The 24,741-nt window shown below is 37.2% G+C and overlaps 1 protein-coding gene across 1 annotated transcript in view; it reads left to right on the top strand.

Annotated features, from left to right (window-relative positions):
* The window catches only part of ncs1a (neuronal calcium sensor 1a), a 50,789-nt gene that overhangs the window by 7,806 nt on the left and 18,242 nt on the right, over positions 1 to 24,741 (top strand). The window contains exons 2-6 of the mRNA XM_066659788.1: positions 13,556 to 13,580; positions 20,110 to 20,248; positions 21,254 to 21,332; positions 22,799 to 22,887; positions 24,320 to 24,397. Of these exons, the coding sequence (XP_066515885.1) occupies positions 13,556 to 13,580; positions 20,110 to 20,248; positions 21,254 to 21,332; positions 22,799 to 22,887; positions 24,320 to 24,397 (410 nt within the window). The remainder of the gene's footprint in view (positions 1 to 13,555; positions 13,581 to 20,109; positions 20,249 to 21,253; positions 21,333 to 22,798; positions 22,888 to 24,319; positions 24,398 to 24,741) is intronic.

Raw genomic sequence — 24,741 nt, 5'->3', positions numbered from 1 at the left:
CTGAGCAGAGCTTGGACAGTGTACCTCTCTTTGGAACTACCCATAAGTAATGTTCCATGGCCTCTCCAGACTCCTCCCATGCTCTGGATTTTTCTTCTGCCACTGCTGCCACTGTACCAGAATTGTCCTGCGAGAGCCAAGCTTCTTCTTCTGCTTCCCTTGCCTCTGGTGTCCAACACCAGGTTTCTGGGCTGTTGCCATAACAGGCATTAACAAGTTTTTGGCCACAGCAATATGCAGCCGCTTCCACACTGGAGGTCTTTAACAGGGTCCATTCAGACTCCTTGTCTGCACTTTCCTCCAGGATATGTGAAAAGCTTCCTTGAAGATGAGAGTTGGAATCCCTCTAGGCAGAAACCTATGTCTGTTTTCTTTCACTATACATTTGAGTTTACCAAGTATGAGCAGCCATTTGCCCTGTTGTCTGACCCAGCTCATTACCCGATGCTGATCAGCTGACAGCTCAGTCCCTACATTAACCCAGTAATCCAAAACATATGGCCTCATGTCAGGTGATGCAATGTCAATGTCGATAATAGACATTTGGCCCAAGGTGCCAAATTCACATATGAACGTAGTGTTCGTTATGGACAAACAATGAGTGCAGTCCAAGCAATTTCAATAACATCCCACTACTCAGGTTCAGATAGGGCAGACCATTTCTCCCAATTACTAGGAGGCTGAATACTTGGAACTGCTGTTGGGCGCACATTCACACACAACAGTCTGAGTTTTCTTCTCTGTCAGCTGAAGTCACAGAAGTGACACTCTTATTTACGGGGACAAACGCCAACTGTATGGCCAACATCTGGCAAATTGTGTGCATCCCCACACACACGTGGCCTCACACCATGTGAAGCCTCTGAGTAGGAGATTTACCATTCTCTACTGAGGTATTTGCTTCCAGAGCTCTGTGTAGAGTTGAGCTCTCTTCGCTCCATCTCTAAAACTCCCACAGAAGCTACAGCTCCTTTCCCCACTGTGAGGTCAAATTCCATGTGCCAAGAGCCAGATTCTGCTGCCAAGGTCCATGTTGCCAGGGGCTCTTTGCCCCTACCCTGTGTCTGGTGAGCATTAAACTGCACCCTTTCAAGTGTCCACATGATTCTCCCATGTTGTCCTTTTGGTCTAAGCTTTCCTAGGATATGTCGACTGACAGGTCACCAGGCATGATATTGAAATATGGAAAATGGGTTTAATAATTAAATCTTATCAAAAATCTTTGTTACTAGCACATTAATTTTATATTGTGAAATATATTGACATTGAATTATTGTACAGCCCTACAGCCCCCTAGGTTTCAGGAGGTCTAGGAACTGGCTAATAAGCCTAGGTAAGCTTTAGCTCACCAGTCTCTTTGACTCAGAGAGGATGCATGGCTATGGTAGCCTTGTGATTGGTCAGGGTAATACTGACATAAGCATTACCCACTTTTAGGACTACCCATTCTACATAGAGAGGAGAGCAGTACTGGTCATTTTTCAGGAGAGATTTATCATATTTATGTTTTGTGTTATTTGTTAAAACTTTGCGGATCGTTTCACATAACACCCAAGTATATCATTATACAAAAAACCCAACATTTCAAAACAGGTTCCCATGGGCTTTAATTAATTAATTAACCAGTGAACTCACCATACTCATTGAAACATACATTTAGATTAACCACAGAAAACCATTGACTTAAAAATATTTGTAGTTATGATCTACAGATATAACAACCAGAAACTAAAGAGTAATTTGAAGATCTACGATTGTTAAAATTTGATGCCTTTTAGAGAAATTTGACTGCCAATTTTGTCTGCAAAGAATGACCCTTACTAGTTTGTTATTGTGCTTAGTTGTGTTTGAAGCTCACTCATTGTTGCTTGCAGCTATATTTTTATTCTTATTATTTAATATGTTATTATGTATTATGTATATAATGTATTTACCTATAACTATGTACTTAACATAATTTACTAATATTATTCATAAATAAATACCAATAAAAATAAATTAAATACTTGAAAGTGATGCCTTGACACAGTGTTAATGTGTGTTGTGCTATTACAAGGGGATCAGACACAGAAGAGCTGTTGGAGTTTTTAAACATTGTGTCCATTCATTGTCCTCTCTACACACCTACCTTGCTGGTCCACATTGTAGATGTAAAGTCAGACAGAGACAGTTGCTCTGGATGCTGCCCACAGGGCGCTGTTGGCAGGATATATTTGATTGGTGGACAGCCCTGCTGTGTCTGATCCACTAACACAAACTAACACACCGCCAACATATCAATCCCTGCAGCACTGAGAATGATCCATCCTGAAAATCATACCTGCTCTGTGGTGGTCATCTGGGGTCCTGACCATTAAAGAACAGGGTGAAAGGGGGCAAACAAAGTATGCAGAACAACAGATTGTAAAGTTTGTAATTTGTAGAGCTAGTCAGTGGAATAAGGAGGTGATAATAAAGTTATGGTTGATCACTGTGTGTGTGTGTATGTGTGTGTGTGTGTGTGTATGTGTGTGTGTGTGTTTATATATGACAACATCAGCTAAAATATTATAAAATAAGCTATTCTCAGTCACATCATCTCTGATTCTGAAACTGCCCTTAGATTGTCTGGAAAGGCTCTGAACATGTTGAACCGAGATGTCTTATTTTTGTGTATGGCGGAAGGAATCTACAGCATTATTACATGTGCTGCTTCCAGTCTCTGTCCCATCTTATCCTTAGCTTGTAAATGCAGCTGGTGGGCTAGTGAATCGAGTGGCCTATAATTAGGTTGAGACTGGCATTGCTCAAAGAACGTCCTGGCCTTTGCTCATTACAGTAAACAACGCACACATGGAGGTGGCTTCATTACAGAGACGCAGGAGAAATGATGGAGGCTTCATATGTAGGCTAGTATTATTATATCACAATGTTATGTGGTACTTTCTCACTACGGATTACAAAACTAAATTCCAATAGAAAGGGGGGTGGGTGGAGTGTGTGATGTTGTGATACAATTGTTGTGTTTAAGAAAACATGACATCACATATGCACCAATTACTTCAGGGCCAATAAAAAAATTGAGCAATATTTTAAACAGACATTGTCTGCTGTTAAGGTATTACATGTGTTTGTGTAGGGAACTCATTCAAACATGAATGCTCATAAGTAACATGCTGTGTGCTTTAAAGGAGCCACTTCATGGATATCTGAATAGGCATGTGCTGCCCTCTCACATTATAAGGACATTATTAGAGGACTTTCCTCACATAGTCTTTAATTTGTCTATGAATAAAAATTTGCAATGCTTGCAATGGCCACAATCTAAGAAATCTTTTTTGAGTTGAAAATATTTAGCCACATTTTTCCATGCTTTCAATGAAAAATTCACCCACAGGCTTGCTGTCTGCAACATACCCTTGGTCTCTATTTTACCCCAAATGAATATTTAAATATGCTTTTTCCATTCTTTTTCTACTGGAAGGGATTGGAAAAAAAGCTATAATAATCTAGGAAGAATATTTATCTTAATTATTCTGATACAGTTGCCAAAGTTGAGAGGGAACAGGCCCCATCTCTTCAGGACCTTTTATGCTTTGTTTTTAGCAGTTGTAGTTAATATCAAATAGATGTTAAATCTTTAGGTAAATGTATGCCCAGATACTTGATATGGGATGAATGCCAGTTGATGTTAATCTTTGCCATGAGTTTTTGGGTGAGATTGTAATTGAATGTTATATCCTTTTATCCTTTTAGTTTTATGACTATTAAGGACATACCTTGAATATACCCCATATATTTCCAACAATTTCAGAATTAGAGACAGGCCTGGATCCGTAATTATGTCCAATATATCATCTGCATAAAAACTTATTTTATGATGTATGGCTTGGGCTAGATGCTCTATGAATAAGTTGAAAAGACTATTATAATATTCTGATGTTAGTAACACTAACATTAATCTTTATTCTTGCCATAGTAGAAGAATACTGTACCTGAATGCAATGTATTAAATATAAAGTCAAAGGCTTTTTCGACATTTAAACTGAGGACAAGCTAATATTTTACTAATTTGCTTAATAATATATAAGATTCCCCTTTAATTTTCTTGGGTTTGTTTATTTTTTATGAATCCTAACTGGTCCTCACCTATTAATAATTGCAATATAGTGTCTATCCATTTGTTCACATGGCGGCATATAGTCTGTGTTTAAAACACTAATAGGCGTTTTCATTCAAACAGGTCTTTTCCTTCCTTAAGAATAACTGATATAAAGGCCTCTCTCCTAGATGTGGGTTGAGAACCCTCTTTTATAATATACAGGTGCTGTTCATAAAATTAGAATAGGAAAAAGTTCAATTAATTCAAAAAGTGAAACTTGTATATATACTCATTCATTAAACAAAGACTGATATATTTTTTGTTTTTATTTCTTTTAATTTGATGATTATAACTGACAACTAATTTCTGGCAAAGGGAGATGTTCTTTCATGGGTTTTTACCACTGAGGGTGGGAACACATTCATACTTAGTGACTTCTTATTTTTAAGTTTGAAATAGCCTTAACCTACTTTCCTTTGTTATTGGTAAAATACATTTCTTATAACTTTTGCCAAGTGTGTGGAGGTCTAAGGAATTAAAAAATGAAAGAGATGTTTGTTTATTAAAATGAGTCCAACTGGAAATATATATACACTTCAAATGTTTATGTACCATCCAGAAAACTATGTCTTATTTGTAGTGAGGTTATTTATGAATGTAGTTTTCTACTTGTTTTTTTTATAAGCCTCCGAGCTTGCAATTTTGTCACCTTGGGGTCTGTCTCATACTACATTTGTTTCAGGAGCCTTATGTTTTTCATCACTTAATATATTTTTTATTTCCTTCTTTACGTTTCTAATTTGGCATGTGATAAAGGACTCTTTAGTAACAAGATGCCCTTGTTATAGAACTCAGCTTTTCCTTTAGATTTGACAGTTTGCATTTTTATCTTTTTCAAAAAGGCCATCCTGGCTTTCATCTTACCCCTGAAGATGGCTTTAGCTGCATCACATAAGATACAAGGGTTTACATCCCCATTTTCATTGTCTCATAAATATACTTGTAAATCTGTCCCCATATAGCTTTTAACGGAGGGAGTATTAAACACACCAATGTTTAAACTCCACAGTGTACAGCACAGTCTACCAGCTACTATATTTACAGTTAAATGAAGTCTGAGTGGTCCCTCTGGCCTACTCTACAATCTTTCAGTCTATGTAGATCTTTGGTGTAAGTAAAGAAATAATGAGTTCTTGAGTGGACTGTATGTTGTGTGTATTAAAATTTGTATCCTGGATAAAGTCCATGCGTCAGTCAGTTTCAGGTCTTTAAATCTTATTTATATCTATTTCAATAGGGCTCATCCTTCTTCCTTTGTTATCTAATAAAGGACCACATTAAAAATCCTGCCCAGATAAATCTTGTGCGTTTCTAATTAGATCAAATGAAAAACTGTCAATACTAAAAAAAGCAAAAGAAAATATTGCTCCTAGGCATGGCAGAAACATCGAATTAATTCAACATTTTTTGTGTCTATTTTTTGTTTTTACCAGAACAAATCCTCACTCTGTCATTTATTTCAGATATGTATTCAATCCAAATCTAATTTAAAAATCAAATTGGCAGCTCCTTTTCTTATAGCATCATTGTTTAACCCTATATATTTTTAGTATATCAACTAATGTCAGCACCAGAGAAGTGAGTTTTCTGCTAAAATGTTATTTACTCCTTTTTAGCTATCATTTTGCTGTGTTTTATCAGATTATTTACTACATTTAGGTTCAAATAAAGTACTTGTACTTGTAACATCCAAGACCTCAAAAGACAAGAAAAAAACCCCCAAAAAATTCAAAGAACTACAATACAAAACCCTGACCTAAACTTCTGTAATGATAAATGATTCAGTGGTTCCAGATAAATGCAGAGTAAAGCATATATCTGTTTAATAGTAAATGATTTATGCAAGGTCAAAACTGATAAATGAAACATTAATCAGACCCAAAGGACTAAACCAAGCACGAAGTGGAAATATAGTCCAAGTCGATAGCAAAAAATACACTATATCAAAGAACGCTAGAGAATGAGTCTTTTTCTTGCTAAAATATCCATGGACTTCTCAGAATAAGATACTGTCTTGACACCAGAATATGTCTCTTTAAAACCCAGTGTTTGGCCAATATTTGTTTTGCACCTATTGCTGGATGATCCCTTTTGTCATTAGCATGGAAAACATAACATTCATTTTTTATTAAAACAGTCTGAAGCGTTTACTCCTTTGACCACAGCACATTTTTGCTGTCTTTTAGACCATCTGAGTTGAGCTTGGACCCAGAGAACTAATTAGCATTTCCACATAGATTTGATGTGTGGATTTCTCTTTGTGTAATAGTTTCAGGTTGCATTTCTTGATGCAGTGGTGGATTGTGTTGTGTTATTGTATTAAGTCAATTTTGTTGTATTTATCATGGTAGCATGATAATTTCTCATGCAGAGCTGTCTGTGGGCTCAAAGGTCATGCTTTCAAAAGTGATGCCCCACACAAGTGGGTGCCAGCCTGTAGATTGCAACCAACAGACTGATCTCCAAGATCATGGAAGTCGAAGCTAGTTAAGCAGCAACATTTAAATATATAAATATATAAACATATAAATTTTGACATGCAAATTCTCATCCCTGACCAATAGTGCTATTGCTCTGACTCTGACCACTGGCACACTCTGTACTGCCTCTCCTCTGCCTGAGACGACATGGTGGCAGCACTGACGGTGGCAGTTTCAAAACCGGAGAGTATATATATATATACTTTATATGTGAGTCACAGTAAAAGGAGCTAACAAAACTCTTCTGTGAGAGCTCCTAATTTCCGCTGTATGAAATCATCAAGTCCAAGAATCTCACTCATCTAACTGATACTCATCTGACTGACTGCTTTAGACTGGCTGTTTCATTCCTCGGACTACAAAACACTTGGCAGGCAGTGTACAGCCAAGTCATTTTATGTCATTGGAGGCGATGGGGACAAAAACCTTTGTTGTTTTAGGTAGGTCTAAGTCTGGCATTTAGGCTGGTAGGTCTTTTATTTGTTTGGATTTCAAAAGGTGATCTTATACCTAAAAAGTTTTGTGACTACTGCCCTACACAGACTGAGCTTTCTCTGGTTTAAATCAATCTTTTTTACAATACGATGTACGGTAAATGGTGAAGTACATTGAAATCTTACATTGAACATTGAACTGTCTGACAGTTCTCTTACAAAGTCATCACTGACAACACATTCTGCATTTTATAAAATGTCTGAATTTTTCTGGAAATGAGGTTTGTTGGTATATAATACCAAAGACTGTAAGTATTGCCCAGCTTACATTTCGACGTTTTGGGAAAACCCTCTGTTTAATATACCTGTATATACCTGTTTGTACTTGCATGTATATACGTATGCATGTATGTTTGGAAAACTGAATTTGCCTTGTGTATTAAGCATCTTATTTAGTAAATAAACATTGTTAATTTTTCATAATATCCCTTTTATTTGTATATTTCATCCAAGTTATGTAAAATTGAAGCTATTAAAAATCGACATTTTCATATGAGGTGTTTATTAGCTGTATCCCAACCCTTCTAATTTACACAAATGACCATGTATTGGTGTATGATGTAATATAGTTTGTTGTTCTCATTTTAAACAAAGGCAAAAATATTGATACCTACTGCTCTAGTGAAAGCCACTTAAACCTATTTAGCCTTATCCTCTTGATCTTGTCCCTGACATGTTTAATGTTGGCTAAGTATAATATAGTTTGAGTAGAATTTTATATTTAAATACTTGCTAGCTACTCATTATTAACTTAGCATTATAACACATATGATTACTGTTGTTATTACATGACCTTAAGGCTTGCAATACAAATATTGTTTGGATGTTTAAGGCTAGATTTTGAATGTAGCCACTAGCCAGTTTTGATCCTTCATACATTTTCTCCAATATTTTTTTCTTATTTTCTAAAGGTTTTGGGTCAGTCCTAATACTGCATATCTGATCTGTGGCAGCTTTATTCACAGTGCAGTTTGTCTCTCTGTGCCTTTTTGCTTCCTCTCTGATTACACTCTCAATTCTTAATCAGTCGTTATTATTCCCTCCTCCTTTCCCTTATTTCGTGTTTGAACCTGACTGCCATTTGTATTTTCTTGTCTTTCACTATCTCCATGTACTGTGTTTTCTATCTGTTTGGTTTGCTTACCTCGCCTCTTCCTTTGTCTCATTTCCTACTCTCTCTCTCTCTCTCACCTTCTTTAAGTCTTTGTTCCATTCATCTTCCCTTCTCCCTCATTTACAAATGTAACCTATCTAGAGGTAAACTGACAAATGCACTCGATCCACACAGTCCTTATAAAAAGCTTTATTTATGAGAAACTCTCTGGAACACTGATATCTTATTTCAGTGGATTACACAAGCATTTAAGTTATAGCAGTTTGAGAGCTGTAAAAAAATGTACACATCTTGTAACCAAACTGGGTGACATTATGTGATAGATTTTAAGTGGCCTCATTCTAATGCAAACACATGTATATCATTTATAATAAAATTAAAATTTAGGCAAAAATATCACAATCATGAAAGTGTAAATACTGACTTTAGGTTTATAAAAACAGTATTCTAAGTGACTTTCTTGTAGCGGCAGGAATAAATGCTACAATTCTTAATAAATTTCACCATCAGTCTTGTAAGTTCTAATTCCATCTCTCCTGTCCTCTCCCCCATGCTGTTCTCACCCACGTTGAGTGGCTTTGTGTTTGTGTTTCTGTGCGTGGGCTTGTCTTAGGAGCACGGCTGTTAGCTTCATCAGCTTGGGTTCATTCTCAGCCTTGTGGTGTGAGGGCAGTTCCTGGATCAGTTTCCTCCTGTTTCTGCACTGATTGTACTCTCATAAGCAGGTCATAAGCTAGCCATGCTGCTGCTTTAATATGGGCCTACAACTAGCGATTTTTTGTTGTTTGTTTGTTTTGTAAATAAATTAATATATAGGCCACTATTTTGTTAACCAGCCAAACGGTGTTGCATTTTGAAAGCTTTTTCCATAAGAAATCATTTATAAAGGGCTATTTTATTCTACCTGATTTTTGGAACAGCTACAGTTCTATAGTTTTTGAGATATCAGCACCTTTTCCAAAAACATAATTCAAACTTTAAATCGTTTCACAGTAGATTTTTCGAGGTATAAGCATTTGGCACAAAGAAGAGTATGTTGCTCCATACAGTTCAATTATATCTTTTGTGTGTGAGCAAAGGCTTTTGCAAAATTTTTATGTTTTAAACTGCTATAAAACCATCAACAAAGTGTTCTTTGGCTGGATCAGGCTTTCCCCATTCATTGTAATGAGAATAGACTATTACTCCCCACTGAAAGGCTAAACAGTTAATTCTCTTCCAGCCTTTATGCCCAATTTATACTTCTGCGTCAAACCTACGCCGTAGGCAAAGAATCGTCAAGAACCCTACAACGTAGTCACGACATACTCTCCAGAGTGCAGACCAGACCACAACAACTGTGATTGGTCAGTAGTTGGATGGACATAGTTTTTGTTGAACCAAAGAAGCACAGGAACATCAATTTCTCTCCTCCACACTACAAAGGCTGCAGACAAAAACAAATTCATAGTGAGAGATATCCTCAGACATGGTGCGAACATGAATTGCTGTAGATGGTAAGAAGCCAGTATGCTGTGATCTAAGTGACCGTGGTGGTTTGTAATAAGAACTGAGGTAACGTAGAAAAACCATGCTGTTAGGGATGAGGGGTGCGGACAGACTGAGGGCGGACGCAAACGCTAAGAACACTGACTTTATTTAACAAAACTTAACGAAACAAACACAACACGACTGGGGCATGAAACGAGCAAGAGAAACGAGCAACACTACAAAGAACACGAAGAACAAATGAACCATACGAGCAAGGAACAATGAACGACACCAGGAAGTGAGGGAAAGGGCTTTAAATACAATAACAAACGAGAAACACCTGAAGACAATAACGAGACAGAGGCAGGACTAAGGTGGGGCTAGGGTGGAACCAGGGCGGAGCTAGGAACAACAATAAAACAAAGCCATGTGCTGAGAACAGGAAAACAGACGAGACAAGGGCATGACACATGCAAAGTTTTATATGTCAATAGGAGAATTTTATAATTAACAAGCAACTTCACATATATGTGGATGTACAGATGGACAGAATGCAACTTGCAGAATCTTTACAGTGGGGCCACTTGAAGTGCCTCCAGGTAGTATTCAACCCCCTGTAGATTTTGCAGGTTTACATTTGGAGTTTATTTACCATTGTGAATTTTGGACTGTGGATGGGCCTGGACATGTCAAATGCACTACAGCAAAAAAAAATCATGTTATTTCTCTGTTTATTAATTTTTATAAAATTGCAACATTTATCAGGGTCATTTATTATTCAGCCCCTCAAACCACCAGGATGTTGTGTGGTTCCCTCAATTATTAAGAAGTAATTAAGGTATTAAGAACAATGAGCTTCACATGCTTGGATTAATTATCTGTTTTTTCCTGCCTTTTCTGAATATAAAAGCCCCTCCCCAAACAAGTGAACAGAACTCATAAATGGCCAACATGGCAAAAACTGAGGAGCATTCCAAGGCCATCAGAGACAAAATTGTGGAGGCTCACAAGGTTGGCAAGGAGTACAAAACCCTTTCCAAAGAGTTGGGCCTACCTGTCTCAAGTGTTGGGATCATCATCCAGAAGTGAAAGGCTTACTGTTAACCTTCCATGGCCTGGACAGCGTTTCAAAGTTTCCTTCCGTGCCGAGGCCAGGCTTTTCCAAACAGTTAAGGCTATTTTAAAATAGTGTAACATTACCAATAGTATTCCCAATTTGTTTTTTCCACAAGTTTGCGCGTCTATAGTATTAATGGGCCCTTATTTCTATGTAATAGTGTTAAGGATTTGTATAAATGATGTTAATACAAAACATATTTTGAGATTTATTTTTTTCAATTACAAAAGACAGGCCATATATACACAGCAAATTCACCAGTGTTGAATCAACACTAATAGTGTATATATATATATATATATATATATATATATATATATATATATATATATATATATATATATATATATATATAATTTTTTTACTGTCTCACACATATTATCTCATGTCCTCCACTGGTCTCACCCTTTATCCTCTACTACTCATAACACTTATTCCCTTCATCCCTTCTTCAGCTCTCTCCATTCTGTTCGCTAGGATACACACCACTGACCTTTGTAATTACTAAGCCACTGCCCAAGACAAAGGGCTCCACATGAGTGTGTGTGTGTGCATGTGTGTTTGTGCGTGTGCATGTGTAAGTTAGAGAGAGAGAGAGAGAAAGTGAGCGTGAGAGAGAATGAGTATCAGTAATAACACAGAGGGGTTACCACGGACACAGCCAGAGAAGCATAGTTCCCATAGTAATGCAAAGCATTAAGATAATAGGCCACAGAACACAGACTCGAGTGGCTTACTGATACTTTGTCTTCATAGAGCACAGTTATTCATATAGTAGAGCTGATCATTCACAGACGAGCTGTACTGGCTGTTTTCTACCACATGTGATGTGTTATTCCTGTTACCTATATTTGTGTTCAGTAATTATTTAACCATTTGTTACGTTTAATATTACATTTGTAAAATGCATGAGGTTAAGACCGGTTGTTTTCACAGGGATAAAGGAAATTAGAAATTATTAACATGGCTGTTGATTTGCTAATGCCAATCATTGCTAATTACCAATCATTTACCAAATTTAATTTTAAGGAATTGCCCCAAAACGTAGTCTATAAGCCAAGACATGTTTTGATATCATAACAATATATATAAATATATATATATATATATATATATATATATATATATATATGGAATATCAAATCAAATCAAATTTATTTGTATAGTGCTTTTTATAACTGATGTTGTCACAAAGCAGCTTCACAGAATTCCAGTAAAGACAAATTATTATTTTCTGAGAGAATGACACAGGTTCGTCCCTTTATAGATCTTTTTTAAAATACATTTTCTAGGTTTCTTTTGTTGGATTTGACTTGGGTGGGAGGATTGGCTTACGTGAAATCAGGTCTGCAACAGAACAAATATTAGTTAGCAATATGTTTACAATGAAGACACTACCTTTCAGTAAATTCAGCCTTTAAAGGACTATTGGAATTGGAGTAGTTTCTCAGAGGATGGTTGTAAATGAAATATTTTTACACTTCTCAGTGATTAAACTCATACATCCCTATGTAACTAGTAATACAGCAGGAGGAGCGAGTCTTCCGGAACAAGCCACAAATGGCTCATTCAGGGTTCTAATAGTGGCATGTGTTGCTCTTGCCCGCCCTCCACTGATGGGTTTCTTTTGGCTGGCCACCAAGTGTTTGGTGCATGGAGCAGTGAAGACAGAGTGTGTCTGTATTCTACATATTATAGACTACAGTTTCGTTTCTGGCACCCTCTTAGCTCTCTTCTGCAGTGGGTGTGTCCAAACCCAGGGTAACCAAACTTAACTCTGGTTTTTCATTGAGGTTCTCATTAGTGTTCTGGTCTACTATTGACACTGTGTTGTTTATGTTGCCATGGTGATACCACTGTCAATCATTCTGTGATTTTACCAACCTTCAGAGTTCAGAGCAGGCAGGGGATTTTTGGGCTTTTAAAAACTACTGTATTTACTTCAACTACTAAAACTACAACTACTATTACTGCTGCTGCTATTTCTATTACTAATTACTAATAATAATAAGTCATGTTTATACAGCACCTTTCACATACGGATCCTTTCACAAGAATTCTTTACCATTGAGGGAAGAAAACATCTGAAAGTCTGTAAAGATTTGAAAAAAAAGGAAGTTTATATATATGTTCAATATAACATGGTTAAATACTTATTGTGTGGCGTAATTGTAGGATGTCAAACATATAACCGATATGCTTAGAAAGGATTTGACAATGAATTTACCTTTTATTGTAAGTTCAAATAAAGATATTATATTTCACGTAGTTTTGGAATTTCCATTCTTTAGTTCATCATAAGATTTCCATATAAAGACACCTGCTTATCCAACATTATTCTAAAATCACAAATCCACTCCAACTCATCCCAGGGGGTATTGGATGCTGGGGTGGTTTCCCAGACATGGCTTAATCCTTGTCTGGGAAACTTGACTAGGCTGTCTTTATAATGATTAGTAGCAAAGTACCTATAGCTCAGTTTTGTCCTCTTTTTGGGCTATTTTCTGCTTCTCTATTTTTGGCTAGTTTACTTGTGTTTTGTGGGAAAGGGATGGGTTTAACTTCATTTTTTATTATGAAATACATATATGGTGCAAAACAGCTCTGTTGATCACAGTGGAAGCTTTTATCACATAGTGAGGATGGATAACTGGTATATTGATAGCTAATAAGGATTCAGGATTCACTTATATTTTTGCCCTCATTATCTCTCTTTTCTGTCTTGTCCTTTCTCCACAGTCACTGAAAAAGAAGTACAGCAGTGGTAAGTTACACAATCTCTGTTTTCATTCTCCCTAATCATTATTCTCCAGTCATTTCTATTTCACTTCTCATCGTACTATTTACACCCCATCAAGCTCAGATTAATAAAAGGCATTGCTGGAACAGGGCAGCACTGTGCCACAACAAGTAGTGGTGGCAGGTGGCTTGGCTACTCAAAAGTGTCCATAGGTGTGAGTAAATGTGTGTGTGTGTGTGTTGTCATGTGAAGGACTTGCGCCCAGTGATTCCTGGTAGACCCTGAATTGGATAAGCAGTTGCAGGCAATGATTGAATTAATGATTGCTGGAACAGTTGTGTTTGTTGTTTCAAGTGAGTAAGACTGAGATGTATCTAAATATTAATAAACTTGCTGACCAGAGTTTTTTCACTAAAGCTACAAGAATAATATAAAACTTTTATATTTTCAGTTTTTTACCTAACAATTATGTCACATAGTGTCAAAAATCTAATCATCTTCTCGTTTTGATATTTGATGCAGAGTAAGAATTTATGCATTACTATGACGCTTACATAAGCTTTTGTTATTCACTTGCTACATTGATCTCAAAGCCATAGTGCAAAATTAAGGAAGCAAAATTTTTTACCTCTGAACAGAAAGCAAACTGAGATTTTTAGTGATTTTGGATATGCGCAATAAGCTCACATCTGTACATCCCTTGCTGTGCTTCCTCAGCCTGCAAATTTAGACTATGTTGAGTCATTGTCCTCTCTCTCTCTCTCTCTCTCTCTCTCTCTCTCTCTCTCTCTCTCTCTCCCCCTTTTTCCTTCACTGAATCCATTATAGCATGTGCCAAGAGCCATGCTTTGCCTGCCTGCTGTATGCCACACATGGCAGATGGAGAGCGATTGACACTGGACTGAGTGCCTTGGGGAGAAAGTGAGAAGGGGGATAGAGAGAGAAGAGAAGGGAGAAAGAAAGAAAGATTTGAATGGCCTAAAACAGCATTAAAACTAGTGTTTGAGGAGTCGAACAAGGAATACGGGACATAAAAACAATGGAACAATAAAAGTGAAAGCTGAAACAACCTTGAGGGGCTTGTTCACCAGTCCAGGGAGGGTTCTGTACCAAAGCCTCGCTCTGTTTTTTATGAGTGAAAGGAAAAGTAGAGATCGCACATTTGTTCTTCAGATGTCCCCAGATTCCCACGACAGTAGAGAGACAAGTTGTTCTCTGGTATAGAAAAGCCATAAGCTACTCAGTTGGGACACACATGGCTGATTCTGATGTTTCCTGCTGAAGACTCACAGGAACATGCTTGAATATTGTTTGTAAGAAAGCAGTAAGCCACAAGAGGCCATGTCTAACAGTGCTGTTTGGGCGTAACACAAAGCCAAGCCTTTATAATAATCAAAGCCAATACACTTTGTTCAGATGCAAAACATTGGGAAACGTGTTTGCTATTTAATTTAAAAATGTAAACTCTCTTAATGTTTTGGGTTCATTGAATTTTAAATATTGTGTTCAGCATTTTGTTAACTTATTGTTTTAAGATAGTATTTCAATTTAATTCTCTAATGTCAACCTTTTGTTAATCTCTATGTCCGTTTTTATAGTGCAGTCTTCAATACATGATTTAATTATTAATAATTACAATGGTTCTTCTGCCAAGCAGTGTAATTCATTAAAGGCTTTGGTTATTAAACCAAAGTATAGTCACAAACTGCTCCAGTGGTCAAAATAATGTAAATCTCTATCAGGGTGAGTGTCTTTTAGGATGGTATTTCATTGCTGTTCAATGAAAAACATGTATCTCCATTTTCTGTATATTTCATTTACTGGATCATTTGAACACAGCAGCGCTCCTTCACACTTTGTGAAGATTTCATGACTCTTCTTTTTTCTATAAAGTTACTATTTTGCAATAAAAACAAGAATTTGTGATTTGTTTTATTTTTCTTACAAAAGCACAAAGAAAACATTCCCAGTGTTTTCACTGAACAACTGAATAGAATTTTGTAAAAATACAAACATTTACAAACAGATGCTTTCAACACACTTCACATACATTGGGACTGAAGCATGTTTACTATGTGTTACATCACCTATCCTTTTAATTACATGTTATTAATTTTATTATCTGTGATGTGCACTATGTAGGGAGTATGGTGCTATTTTGGGACACACCCCCTGCTGACTGACAGATGAACAGAGCTCTCTTTACCAATGTGATGCAGATAAATGTGTCAGGGATCCATATTTATATTTTATTAATTTTAATGTCTAAATGAAGACTAATGTGTTGACTGAAACAATAAAACTAATTAAATATCACAGTTTTTATTTGCGTTGTGTGTTCCATCAATGAGTACGTCCCCAATATTGCGGCTACTCTACACTGTAGCTGCCACCTATGGATAGTATCAAATGCCACACTTAGATCCAGTAGCTCCAGCAAAGATAAACAGCCTTGATTGGAAGCAAGAAATCATTTGTTAATTTAACAAGTGCTTGTGTGTGATGGGTCCTGAATCCATATGGGAATTTTTCATTTGTGATTTGTATGTAGACATGAATAGAGCAGGGGGCTTGGGGTTAGGGTTACACCTCTCTTTACCAATGTGACCAAAATATACAGCCTTAGATCAGAAGACTCTGTCACAAAGTCGACCAAATTAGACCTTTTGCTCAAGGTGTCTGGTACAAAGTATGCTTTCGAGCATTCATATGTTAGAACATGATGTTCATTATGGACAAACCTTGAAGTCCAATTATTTTACACAGCTCAGGTTCAGATCAGACAGGCTGCTCCGCCCAGTCAATCCTTTCCAGATTTTCCCGGCAATTTCCAATTGCACTGAAGTCCCCCACCAATCCTCTCCAAGACTCCACTCATTGTCTCCAAGAAGGTTGAATACTTTGAACTGCTGCTGGGTGCATATCTCAAACCTGTTTGTACTAGCTAGGATACACATCCTGTCTGAAAGCCTAGCACTTTTGTGAGTTGCTCTGGATAAAAGCACCTGCTGCATGCTGTAAATGTAAATGAAAAATGCATATGCGCACACACAACAGTTGGAAGTTTCCTCTCTGTGAGCTGAAACAGGCTGAGCTGTCAACTGACCACCATCTAGTGGTGAGTTTGATCAGATGGCAGGGAAAACTGCCAGACAAACTTGGTAGGCCCAAATGTGTAGTAAGTGTTTGCTGGGAAAAGCTGGCAGCGGACTCTGTCTATAGGAATTTCAACTCTCACCTCCCCAAACAAAGTCCCCACACATTCTAGAGGATGTAGGGGACATGGACTCTGTATGGACCTTTTTCAAGGCCTCAATTGTGGTAGCAGCTTTATTTACACCTGTAGTCAAAAGCTTGTTGGTTAGGTGTGCAGTGTAATTTTCATGACATAGCTAGAGGAAACTGTTTTTTTACTTAATTATAATACCTGAGTGTAGTTTTGAATTAAAATATTTTAATTTTCAGAGTAAAATTTTAGGGAGAGCTTTAGCCTTGGACACAGAAGCTTTAATGAAGAAAAGTAATGCTACAGTGCAGCCCGTGGCTCAAATGTGGGAACAGGAGCTGTGTGTCTGTGTGTGTGGAAGAGAGAGGTGGAGGAGGAAGAAACATTAGATTGAGGGCTACATTTATTACATTTCAGCATAAATAAAATATAATTTTGAAATCAATTTTGAAATCAATAATTTACTTTGCTTGATACAACCAATAATACGTCATTAGGCTCTGTAAAAATTTAATTATTAATTATTGAAGGAAGTTTGGTAAACTTGGCCAAATTTGGTAAAATTGTTAATTCGCATAAATACATTAACACGTTAAATTCCTACATCAACGTGTTATTAACAGCACTATTTTTATATATATTTAACAAGTAGAATTAAAATAATTAATGTAAATACTGAAAATCTTTGTCCTTCATTCTTAAATAATGTTTTAAATTAAATGAAGTACTGTATAAATTTATGACCAATGACCAGAATGTGGGCGGCACGGTGGCGCAGCAGGTAGTGTTGCAGTCACACAGCTCCAGGGACCTGGAGGTTGTGGGTTCGATTCCCGCTCCGGGTGACTGTCTGTGAGGAGTTGGTGTGTTCTCCCCGTGTCCGCGTGGGTTTCCTCCAGGTGCTCCAGTTTCCTCCGACAGTCCAAAAACACACATTGGTAGGTTGATTGGCGACTTAAAAGTGTCCGTGAGTGTGTTAGTGAATGTGTGTCCGTGTTGCACTGTGAAGGATTGGCGCCCCCTCCAGGGTGTATTCCTGCCTTGCGCCCAATGATTCCAGGTAGGCTCTGGACCCACCGCGACCCTGAACTGGATAAGCGGTTACAGATAATGAATGAATGACCAGAATGTACTTAGTAAATAGCAACATTTTTTATCACTTCAATATGAATGGGTTGTAGGTTCAATTGCTGATCATTTTTGAATAACTGGGATAGCAAATCTATAATATATTAAGTTAAATGGACATACTTTCTTGCAACATATAGATGGCATTTGTAATTAACACTTTTTTGAACTTCTCACTATACTTTCTATCAAATATCTAGCATCTTTTGTTTTGTTTTTTTTTAATCACCAAGCATTCCCTATTCCACTCTAAATTTTACTAGTGTCACACACAGACACTTGAAACATATTTTATCTGTCTCAAGCACTTAGAGTTCAGCTCCTGCCCCCACACTGTTTATTAGATGAGACAATCAGCTGCCTATAAACGTGTCTTCTGTCTGAAGAGCATCTCCTCCCACCACCTCTTCGCCTGTCTCCTCTTCTGATTACAATAGACGGTGGCCCTGATTAAAAAAGCCTGCTTGTTCATTGAGTATGCCAGCTTCATCACTAAAGCTAAAAACACTTGTGCAAGTAAATGATGCAAGTGGATATATTCATCATAATGGAAAAAGAAATAGCCCCATTGAGGATGACTGAAGCCTACTCATCATCATCATCTTCTTCTTTTCCGCTTCTCCATTTCAGGGTCGCGGTTGAAGCCTACTCATAAATAACAGTTTTCATAAATTTGGTTGGTTATGGATGATAAATGCAGTGTGTACACAAAAATACACAATAATATCCCAATATATGGTTGTTGGCTCCATAATTGGCTGAGAATCACAATGAGTGCCCAACCTTTTGCATGTGTTTTACTGAAAGACTGTTATCCTGCTTTTTTCATTTAGGTTTGACCTTGTGCGCTACTAGATAATTAAGTACAATGAAAAGGCATAATGCATTGAATTTTACATTTAATTCACATTTGCACATGGTCAGTACATAGTAAATATTGTCAATTACACTGTGTCAGAATAATTGTATTAATTTTCTACATTAACTGTAACAGCTTTATTCAGTTCAGGATCAATGAAAATGTCAAACATTCACAGGGAACATCTATGATGTGGGGAAATGCTGTTCTGGTTTGCTTAAATTCATAAACTCTTTGTCTTTTAAAGTGGAACATTCTCATCTGGGTGTATACTCTACTACATTTGAAAGGCTCTGCATTATTTAAAACCCCCAAAAAGAAAAACATTTTCTGCCGTACGCAGAGAGAGAAAGCCTAGCATTCAGGACTGAGACCCTTTTTTTTTCCATTTCATTTTTCCATTTACAAACACTGAGACTTTGTTGTAACCACATTAGACTGGTTTCCAGTGTGCAAACAGACTGGAGAGCTAGCAGATGACGAGGAAACATCCTCAGTGTTATATAAAAAATCTTTTTTGATTAAAATCATGAACATCATCGTTAACCCACTGTATCCTAATTCTGTGTATAATTGGTGTTCCACAGTTAGAACATCTTTCAGCTTTTTTGCAGGCTTTTGCAAAGACCAGGTTTTAAATTTTTAAAAGCTTAGTATACACAGATACTTGAATGGAAGTGTAGATTGACTGAAATAACTTAATATTTCTATTAACTGTAAGGGGTAGGGCAAACACGTTTACTATGAGACATAAAGCCACCTCGATTTTTTTTTTTTTTTTTCAAACAGCTACTTGGGCAATGCCACTAAATGGTAATACGGACCAGAGTGGAACACAAACTGCACAGATCTGTCACATCAGCTAGACATCCATGATTGCTGGAACTGTGAGCAGAGATATCGGTGGTAGAGGAGCACCATCCTACCCACACAAAAAGCAAAACAAATTGTGCTTCCTAGATTCCTAGCCTCAGACAGCTGAGACATCACTGGGCATTGAAGGGAAATCTCCTTACGATAAAGTACTGCACTAATCGGGAGCTGGTTCCTTTAAGTTGTTTCAACATTTGAACACATGATAACATTTTCATACATCTCTCAGGAACCTGTAAAAATTCCACTCAAGTTACTATAATGCTTAGGAATTTCCTATTTATTTTTCCGTTGTATTTTTTTCAGTCTGCAGTTTTTAGTACAAGCAATCAAATGAAAGATACACTCTGACAAGAATTAGCTGGAAAAGCTCTAAGATTATTCGACTGTATTAGTTATGTGAATTAATTATTAGTTATTTTCTTCATGTTTCCCCAACACCATGTGTATTGCGTCTATGTTTTTAGGTATAAAGGCTTTATTAAGGACTGCCCCAGTGGGCAGCTGGACTCAGCTGGCTTTCAAAAGATCTACAAGCAGTTCTTCCCCTTCGGTGACCCCACCAAGTTCGCCATGTTCGTCTTCAATGTTTTTGACGAGAACAAGGTAACAAGAGGTCAAGTCCAGATCTGTTCTTTTTTTTTTTAATGAGAAGGGCAAGAAAATCTGTTTACTGTGACCAAAAAACAGGGCATTTACCCAGTTAAAAACACACTGAGTACTAGATATTGTTTGTTAGTTTTAGTTTTGTGCACCAATTAAATTACATAAAAAACTGAATTAAATGGGTTATTAATCTTATTGGGCTTTGCTGTATGGAATATATGTCAGAACAGTTCATAACCTTTCCAACCCCTACAGTGTGTTTGTGTATGTGGAGTGTGCTTTCATGTTTGATGACACATTAGCAATTTAAAAGTTCTCTTCAGAAATCTGAGATTTGTTCTGTGAAAGTCAAATCTTCGTTCACACCTCCATATCGTAAAGTTATACTGACATAGTAAATATTAATAAACTCTCTCTGGGTAGCAGTTTTTATATTCAACATTTATCTGCCTCAAGCTAATACAAATGCCATGATTCTGGAAAGGAGAATCTGGTCAACAGTTAAACATCAGATTCAGGTAGAACAATGCAGATATTGCCCTGGCCATGGAGCAGTGGAAGAACCCTTCATCCTCTCATCTTTCATATGTCTTTCTGGGTTCTTGGCATGGATGCCTCCAGCATGCATTTGAGCACTCTGGGAGTAGTAGAACCGCTGCTCCTTCAGATTGAGAGAAGCCAAGTGAGGTGGTTGGGGCATCTGACAAAGCTGCCCTTGGACACCACCCATTGGAGGTATACAAGGAATAGCCAGCTTAGAGGAGACCTACTGGAGGTATTATATTTCCAAGCAGGTCTTTGATTGCCTGGAGACCCCCCAGGAGCAGCTGGTGGAAGCTGCAGGGGACAGGGATGATAGGACTTCTTTGCTCACCATTTTGCCTGTGTGAGCCTGAAATGGATTAAGCCTAAAATGATGATGATGATTACAGACAATAAATGAATGAATAATGATGATGATCATCTCTTTTCTCTGTCTCTTTCTCTCTCTCTGTCTCTGTGCAGGATGGACGCATTGAATTCTCTGAATTCATACAAGCTTTGTCTGTCACTTCCAGAGGAACGCTGGATGAGAAACTCAGATGTAAGACCTTAATCCTGCAACAGCAGCCTTTATTTAAATTAGAAATGGGCATTTTAACAATTACTGGCAATGCTCTTTAATCGACAAACTGGCATGGTATATTTGTAAGTTAAATATCTGTTGCCTACCTTACCAATTAAAAAGGAACTGGTGTGGGTCATAAATAATATCATATATTTTGGCATGGGTGAGGAAGCAGCTTAAAAAGGCAGATGAGATAAACTAAAAATACTCTTTTAAACCCCTAAAACTCATCACTGTTCATCAGAATTCAGTATTTAAAAGTTATTTCCAAGAAAATCCCCTAATGCAGTGGTTCCCAAAGTGTGTGTGTGGATGGGGGTTGGGGGTGTGAATCACCTAAGGGGTTAGTGCAGGGGGCACGGCAAGGCAAATGAGCTATGCATGTTTGAGCACAGCTAGTAAAAGATGGACAAGTTTGTGAGAGGTAAATGTGCAGCAGATGATGGTTTTCTCAAGCCACAACTTTCACAGGGAAAACATGAAAATATGATGAGGCATATCTCAAAGCAAGCTCATACCAGTCACTGAAGAGACGAGGGGATTAAATGTGCCATTTTTTCAGAACAAATGTGTGGGTTTTAGGCTTTTTTTCCTCAGGAAGCTGTTTTTTAATTTATTGCTTGTGCAGGGAAGCAATTAGGAGCAAATATGTTTAACAATGACTTTTAAGCACAATCACTATTTTTGTTTTTTCTTTAAGTAGTTGCAGTTTTGTATGAATGTATAAATAAATTCCAGTGCAGCTTGGAAGTAAAAGATATGTACATGTGTCAATAGGAGGGGGTTCGAAATTATTCTCATCTACAAAAGGAGGGCTTGACAGAAAAAGGTTTGGGAACCACTGCCAAGAGGCTTTGTTTTAACAAATGTTTTAACAGTGAATTTGGCCTTAATTCAGTATGTCTTGATTTATGAATAAGCAATAAGCAACTCGAAAGCTCCACCCTGCAAGTTAACAAGATGGACTCCTTCGGTAAGTGAAACTCTGGGTGTTAGAATTGTCCCATTTGAAAATATCTTAGGAACACTGCGTTTTCAAAGCAATAATTGTCAGCCATGACATTGAGGAAGTTGCTCATGATTAGGGTGGGTTACCAAAGTTGGTATTTTTAAGAGTACCAATCATGTTGTTGTATTCTTTGTTTTATCTGTACATTAGATGTTGTCCTATATTGTTATTTTAAATGTATTTTTGCTTGAACAGTTCTTTAGGTTAAAATGTGCTTTATAAATAAATACTTAATTATTGATACTGAATTCTGGGTTCCGGTTCTGATATCGGTTCAGATATGAGCGATGCCCAGCCCTACTCCTGATATGTCATTTCACATATATAAATACCACACTGACATGTTAACAAGATAAAAACTTGATTTTTACTGGACTGTGTTTTTTTGTTTTGTGTGTGTGTGTGTGTGTGTGTGTGTGTGTGTTTGTTGCAGGGGCCTTTAAACTTTATGATCTTGACAATGATGGCTACATAACCCGAGATGAAATGCTAAATATTGTGGATGCTATCTATCAAATGGTGGTGAGTTCATTTATGTGTTACTGTAATTTCTGTTGCAGTTTTAAAAAAATTAATATAAGCTTCAGAAAATGTTTTCTTACCATTTGCTAGCTCTCTGGTCTGTTTACGATCTGAAAACTGGTCTAATGTGTTTACAAAACTCTAGTGTCACTAAACGAGTAAAAAAAAAGGAGACTGGGTCTTATGACCTATGGTGCTGTTCCTGCTCTATAGGTAAATAATGTTGCTGTTTCAGATTATATAGGTTGGAATTGACTCTAAACTCAGGAGGGCGCTCACTGCAAGTCAACACAGACCAGAATTGCTAGAAAACTGAAAATCTGGAGTTACATGTCGGTTTCTGTGGTAATTCAGTAAATAAAAACATACAGACAAGTTAAAAAGGTTAAAAACTTCAATCATAAAACCAAAAGTTGTTTTTTTTTACCCTCAAACATACCATTCCACCTTACTTCTGAACTTCTGAATGTAAACAAATCAGAGAGAACTGCAGTTCTAGACTTAGCCTTTAAGAGGTTCCAAACAATCACGTGTGAATATTACACTTTATTTGTTTTTTTTTGTTTGTGTGTGTGTGTGTGTGTGTGTGTGTGTGTGTGTGGTTGTAAAATCATGCTTGCCAGGCATTGAATGTTGCTTGGAGTTGTTGAATCTTGGAGTACAAGTGCACATACATATAAAGTACAGCTTTATTAGATTTTGTAGCTGTCCATTTAAAGCTCCATTTTTGTGGATTTTAGTTTACTACATCATTTGAACACAGCAGCTGTCCTTCACATTGTGTGAAAATTTCATAAGGAATGAACCAATAGAAATGCTCCAAAATTACCTGGAATAAAATCTTTTGAAAGTTAAGAAGGTTATTTTCCGTCCCTGTAAAGTTACTATTTTGGGAGATATATGTTTTAAATTGTGGCAGTACGGTGGTGCAACAGGTAGTGTTACTCTCACACTGCTCCAGGTTCCTGGGGCTGTGGGTTTGAGCCTTGCTCCAGGTGACTGTCTATGAAGAGTTTGGTGTGTTCTCCCCGTGTCTGCGTGGGTTTCCTCTGGGCACTCGGGTTTTCTCCCCTGGTCCAAACACACACATTGGTAGGTGGATTGGCGACTCAAAATGTATCCATAGGTCTGAATGTGCGAGTGAGTGCGTGTCGCCCTGCATAGGACTGGCGCCCCCTCCAGTGTGTGTTTTTGGCTTGTGCCCAGTGATTCTGGGTAGGCTCCGGACCCACCGTGACCCTGAACTGGATAAGCGCTTACAGACAATGAATGAATGAATGAATGGATGGATGGATGGATGAATGAATGAATGAATGGATGGACGGATGAATGAATGAATGAATGAATGAATGAATGAATGAATGAATGAATGAATGTACTTTATTGAACAACGACAGTTTGATTCTTAGGCTTCCATGTCTTTTGTTTGTAGGGAAACACAGTGGAGTTACCAGAAGAAGAAAATACACCAGAAAAACGAGTGGATCGCATATTTGCTCTGATGGACAAGGTGAGGCCCATATACGCATAAACCCTTTTTATTAGTACCATTTCATGCAACATATATCCAGAAAATGTCTGGATAACTTTCATCCACATTCCATTTACACTTTTGCTTTGCATTTTTATTCTCCTCTGGAATCTCCTGAGATGATGACAGATACCACAGGAATGTGTTACCATGCAGTTATGAATTTTACATGAAGGAAAAAATGACTTCAGGTTTAACTTCACTTAGAGTGTAAAAGCATTCAGGAGTTCTTATATGTTCTTTTTATTTCATCATTATTAATTTAAATGAACAGCATGTAATACATGTGTGCATAGATCCGTTATAATTTATAAATTCAGCTC

Source organism: Hoplias malabaricus, chromosome 2, assembly GCF_029633855.1.
Source record: "Hoplias malabaricus isolate fHopMal1 chromosome 2, fHopMal1.hap1, whole genome shotgun sequence".
Classification (NCBI taxonomy): Eukaryota; Metazoa; Chordata; class Actinopteri; order Characiformes; family Erythrinidae; genus Hoplias; species Hoplias malabaricus.
The sequence above is the reverse complement of the archived record's forward strand: the minus strand, read 5'-3'. Positions and strand labels throughout refer to the sequence as shown.